This window comes from Rosa rugosa, chromosome 1 (assembly GCF_958449725.1).
Source record: "Rosa rugosa chromosome 1, drRosRugo1.1, whole genome shotgun sequence".
Taxonomy (NCBI): Eukaryota; Viridiplantae; Streptophyta; class Magnoliopsida; order Rosales; family Rosaceae; genus Rosa; species Rosa rugosa.
Window position 1 is genome coordinate 46,926,976 of NC_084820.1, and position 6,106 is coordinate 46,933,081.

Consider the following 6,106-nt stretch of genomic DNA (forward strand, 5'->3'; position numbering starts at 1 on the left):
TTGGACTATGGTCTTTTGACCCCTGAGATGGCTTTGGCTTGAGGTTTTGACATTAATGGAGGTTTGATCTTTATTCAGGTCGAAGCAGCTTGCATTCTTTGTGCATCCTTTCAAGGAAAGCACGCTGGCAGCGGACTGGGTTTTGGCCTAGACGAGACTGGCAGTTGGGAGGGCACCATTGATGGGGATTGCGGCGACTTGGAAGCAAAGAATCCCACCTTTTGGGTTTGGATATGCCTGGTTCCAGGACGTTTCTTTGTCCTCTGATGGCAGCGTGAGGGTGGTCTTTCCTGAAGCGGGACGGTAGCGCACGGCGGATTGTGGTGGCTGTTTTGTGGGTATGCAATGCAGGATGTGGGATCGAGGTGAATTTGGGCCTTGCCTATTGGGCCTAGGGCTTATCTATCTTTTGGCTTGGTAATTTGGGTTGGGGTTTTTGCCTTAGGCCTATAGTAACAATTAGTTTTTCTTTCTTTTATTCCCCTTTGTTTAGGGAACTCTAGCTAGGTTTGTAATTTAGTTTACTTTCAATAATTTCCTAAGTGTTTTAGGGAGCTATGCATTTTTGTACCTCTAGCGAATCTTCCGGAGTAGTACCAATGGAGGAATCCTGCTATTTCGATATATTTAATGTCAAATGAGTGACCTAGTTCTATGTACCACTGTGGGTACTAACACATCTTCCTGTTTGTCTAGATGACAACGAAAAAGTATGTATGAGCCATTCTGGCTTTTGATCAATATATTGGCTATGGCTTCATTCAAAAAAAAAAAAAATTAATCAAATGTATGTGCATATCTATTGATCAAATTATATACAATATTTTCTAGGGAGCTTCTATTGATACCTCCAAAATTGGTATTTGGACCTCTCACTTTTTCCAAGTAATAGTTGACTTTGTCAACTCATGTCAAATTACCAATAAAGACACAAATAAAGAAAAAAAAAATCTCTTCTTATCTCTACGAACAGTAATAGTCTTCAACTTGGGAAAAATTTTCTCCTTTAATGTAAACCTTAAAATATATATCGCCAAATGTTATTTAACGTTGAAGTCAAAAATTTTCTGAATTTGACTTTGTCTTCGTAAAGTGATAGACTTCTTTGCTCACATAGCTGACAATTTACAAGATCTATCATTGCGCTATAAAAAAATAAAAGGAGAGAAAATGGGAAATACAAACACCTCAGTTGATGAAGCCCTACTCATTCTGAATGCAATCAAACATGTGAACGAGCGGCAACAAAAAGCAGTACTCCAGCACATTTATATGACAAACACAGCAATGGGTAGTTGTCCACAAGATCTTCTCGCACATCATCAGTGCAGAGCAATTTTTATGTGGAACTATTCTATAGATATGATGAAAAATTCGACCATCTGATATAAATATATGGAGAATGCACTAGAGTACTCATGGTTGATTATCCCATACATATCTAAAATAAAAGGACCATGCATGTTCATTTCAAGTTGCTATGGAAACAAGTAGGAGAAAATCAGTTTAGGGACAATGACACCTAAATGCAATGAAAATAATACTTGGAAAACATATTTGTACGAGATGATGAGCAAACATGGTATTGTTGCCTACGCTAACCAAGAGTCGACAATTCATTGAAAAAGTGCTAGCACCTCTGTTACTCGTATATGGAGGATGAACTTTAAAAAAAAAAAAATTGCTACAATTCCAAATCTTCAAAAACTGAAGGAGATCCAACTACTGATTTTTGAAAGTATGAATAGAATCTAAAAAAAAAGTCTTTTATTGATTTTATTGGACGATGGGCATTATAGGAAAATTAGAGAGGTGTAGATAGCAAATTGGTTATTTGTAAAGTAAGTTGGAGGTCCAAATGCCAAATTTTGAGGTATGAATAGAAGCTCCCTATTTTCTATTCTAGATTGAAGAAAAAAAAAATGTTGTTTAAATCTAAGCATGAGTGTATTGAAAAGAAAAAAAAGAAAAAAAACAGTCAAAATTTTTTTTTTTTAAAAGAAAACCAAAATAATTTAGAGTTATTAAATTTTGAAATGATAAGATGACATTTTTCTTTTAAGTATTACATGACATGATTTGACAAATATGTAATGTGTATAGGTGACATGACATGACACTTAAAATTGATGCCACAAATTTTAGACCTAATTGAGGCCAACAATCATAATCCAAACTCAAACTACACATCTTAATTTCTCCTATTACAAGAACGTACGTAAATAAACCCCTATATAATATAAGTATTATATTAATTAACAGCTAATTGAAAAGGCTAGCTCAAGCAAAGCAAGCACATTTTCATCGTCTTTATCATCTGGATCTCACAAAACTAACTTCCATAAGCATCAATCAAACACGTCGTCCGCGAATGCTGAGCAACTTGACATCATCGATAACCGGACCACACAGAGAGCCGGAGTGATCGCTCGTCATGGTATAGAACGTGCTCAGAAACATGATACGTGTGCGCGGCGACGCGGCGGTGAATAGCAGCCTGGCCTTCTTGAACCCTCCTTTGCCTTTGGACTCGTAGGGAACCTTCACTGTCTCCTTGCCGGCAAATGCCTCGATAACGAGGGAGCCTTCGCAGCCGTTGTTGCCGTCGCCGACAGAGAATGTGAGGGCGTAGCGCCTGCCGGGCTTGGTGAGGACCACTTGGGCCAATGCGCTCTCTTTTCCGGCGACGAGCTCAATGGCTCTTCGGCCTTCGGGGACGGTGTAGTGCTTGGAGTCGATGTATTTAACGGCCTTGAGGGATTCGATGATCCAGCCTGGTAGTGGACTGTGGTCATCTTCGATGTGGGGTGGGATGAGGACACCCCATGATGTGTTGGGAAACACATAAGGTCCTTCTTCGAAGTTGCCATTCTTCAACAAGTTGGCTGCAAAATGTAAAATACCAAATCAATGTTGAATCATAGAAAACAAAAATAATGTGACTGACCTGGCTAGTTGTTGTTTATGTAATTCATTAGAATTGAGTTCTATGAATATGGTATAGTAGTATCATAAAAATACTTATACCATATTCGATCATATTTCTAATAATCACAAATTTAAGTTTTTTGATCGTGGGTCAAGATCGTTCAAAATTTTTCAAACTTTCTATTTCCGACTCTCCAACATAGGATATAGGATGATCCATGTGAGAAATGAAAAAGAAAATTTGGATCTTTTAAGGCGTTGTGCATATGTTATCCTTAAATATTACCTCTAGTACGTTTAGGAATCTCCAAGACCTTCAAAGCAACCGAATCGATAAGCGGGCCACAAGCCGGATCCTCCTCCACCCCCGGGTTATGGATGGTTAGCTCAATTTCAGCAGCATCAACATTAAAGCCCCAAGCATATGAATCCCACCCGTTGCTGCTGTACATGGTCTGAACCGGAAATATGCCAAAGTCCTGTTTCTCAAGGTTGGGATTGACTGAAATGTTCAATGTCTCCTCCTGCGCACATGTACGAGCCGCACTGAACGTTATGGAGTAGAAGCCGCCTTTGGTCACCTTGATCTTCTGCTTGATTGAGGCGTCGTTCCCTAGCCTGATGGCGAAGCCACCCTGGGGAACCACCAGCAGCATGTCGCCTTGCTTGTGGCCGGATTTTATGTACTCAACGTAGCCTGAGGTTTCCCAGTTGGGAATGGCATTGTGAGCTGTTACCACCGTACCTTTCATTTGTGACGGTTTAGGGCCATACTCGAAGTTGCCATTCGGTAATAGACCTGAAATGAATCGGACTAGTGATTAAACTTTTGCACAATTTATCTTACCACTAGCCAAAATACACATTAAAATCATGATGGGAAATTAAAATAAGAAACCTAAAGTGAAACTCGATAAATATTTGGCTAGCAGTAAAAGAGAATGAGATGAATAAATAAATAAAACAACTTTATAATGAATATGTAAATGGGTACGTGTAGTATATTGTCTTTGCATTTGTTAATGGCACGAGAGGATCACATGTGGTGTCGACCTATACCATGTGATGGTGATGACTGATTTTGTTTAAGATGATACTTTTAATAACATCATTAACATGGCTGACAAAGAACCCCGACTAATTCGAGTTAGGTGACAGAAATTTGCATGTTACTTGGTTTTTGGACTCTTGCAATTGCCAACGACAACATTACATGCATTTTATCGGGTCATTTTTTGTCTGCTTTCTTCTATCACCCATAATGGGTTTTGACATTGAAATTTCTACCACATTCAACATTGTAAACGTCTTTGAATACAATGTAAAAGAAATTAAAACTTGTTAATAGTTCATAATCGTTAGAAAAAATAATCTAGCCGACAAATAAATCCTTATGTAAAAATCATTCAACATTCCGGCTACAGGTTGACAAATCCTTACTAAGAAAATTATCTAATACCGAAAATTGGATAGCTTGATTGATTTTGTCTACAGTACGCTAGCAAAAATCTGCAATCCCATTTTTATATTGTTTGGATTCAAGTCATTCAACAACCAAGCACATGAGCTAAAATGAACTTTTAATGCCAGCTATGGGCAAATCTCTCATAACAGGCGAGAAAGTGACATATGTGCCATTCTTTTGTACATATGATTAGTGCCAACAAAAAGGATATTTTAATCATTAACAAATCGAGCGCATGCAAAAGCTAGAGAACAGCTCATGCACCGACTCCGTTTCCATGTGCAGAAAGAAAAGATTGCCTTCGCTGGAAACTTACTTAGAATTTTATATAGAAATTAATATGAAGGAAGTCGATCGATATCTTCGTGGACTTAAAATTCAAAGAGGAGCATAAATATACTGTTTAATTACCATTCAGAAAGTAATGAAGCAAGATCAGTTAAAGACCAAGGACAATTTCCAGCTTGATATCTAGCTATATCTGATTTTCCAGGTGTTAGGAACTAGCTAGCTGTACTATACTAACTACAAGACCAATTTTCCAAGGATTTAAGAGATAAAGATGATATCGAATTGTACCGAAAACATCCAACATAAAATCAATTAGCGGGAGAGAAACTTGAAATATTGTTAATTGATCATGCACGTGAGACCTAAAATTTCTGATGCGAGATTCTACGCTGTCCATATGCATGGAACAGTAGGAACAAAATGGAGTTTGCAAAAGCATGAGCGAGAGAGGAGGTTAATTACCATCAGTAGGAGCAGATAAACTTGTGTGGCAAGCAGCGCATAGTAGCACCAACAGCGCAGTGAGTTTGTACATGGTGGCTCACGGACACAGACTTCAATCGATGGAGAAGAACTGATGAGAGAGAGAGAGAGAGAGAGAGGTAGGAATCGATGAGATCGGAGAGAGTGAGCTGTGGTTTATATACTGGTTCGTGCCTGAGAAAGCCACTGAGTTTCGATGGAACTACACTAATGCCACTATGCGAACCCTATATCCGTAAAGCTAGCTAGCTTCCTGGAAAACCAGATATATACTATATATGAATATAATAGTATTAGCACTGAGGTGCGTGTGTGACGCGCCAGTTATCTTAATCATTTTTTCTTTTGGTTTGACATGTGCATGGCATTGATTCCAAGTCTCCAGTTAAAACAAAGCTGAGAAGAAAATTGATCAAGGAAGATTTTCAAGTAGAACCATGAAGAATTACACAAATATATGTATGAAAATGCTAGATTTGATGATGAAATAGATCGATAGTATAGCAGCAGAAACCTTTATTGTATACACAAAAACAAAACAAAAGCCATGATCATGAGCTGTTTAACTCTGCCTTTCGTGTTTCATCATCTTCTTAATTTTGCTTCTGCTAGTTCAGATACTTAAGCAGACGCTCTTCTGAAATGGAAAGCAAGCTTTAAGAACTTATGGGACATATCTTCTTAAAAATAGAACAAGAAACACAGAAGAATTGGCAAAAGCTTTACTAATATCTCCAACAAACTTCACAAAAAGCCCAGAACCAGAAACGAATCGGATTCAGATCGTGAAACCCTCTGAATCTTACTGTAAAATTCGAAACACGTTTAAAACCATATATTAGTTTCAGACTTTGGGCCTGAAAACGATTTCAGAAGCCATGGAAATGAAACCTTGTGAGAGCCTACCAACAACAGGAGCGAGACGACGACGACAACGAC

General features: G+C 38.3%; 1 protein-coding gene across 1 annotated transcript; it reads right to left on the reverse strand.

The window, feature by feature from the left end:
• Positions 1–2,078: 2,078 nt before the first annotated feature.
• Positions 2,079–5,307, reverse strand: LOC133725142 (BIIDXI-like protein At5g11420). The gene is made up of 3 exons (XM_062152275.1): positions 5,147–5,307; positions 3,215–3,727; positions 2,079–2,885 (listed from the first exon to the last, which is right to left on the reverse strand). The coding sequence occupies exons 1-3, from the start codon at positions 5,217–5,219 to the stop codon at positions 2,353–2,355; spliced, it is 1,119 nt and encodes a 372-aa protein (XP_062008259.1). The 5' UTR covers positions 5,220–5,307; the 3' UTR covers positions 2,079–2,352.
• Positions 5,308–6,106: the final 799 nt, after the last annotated feature.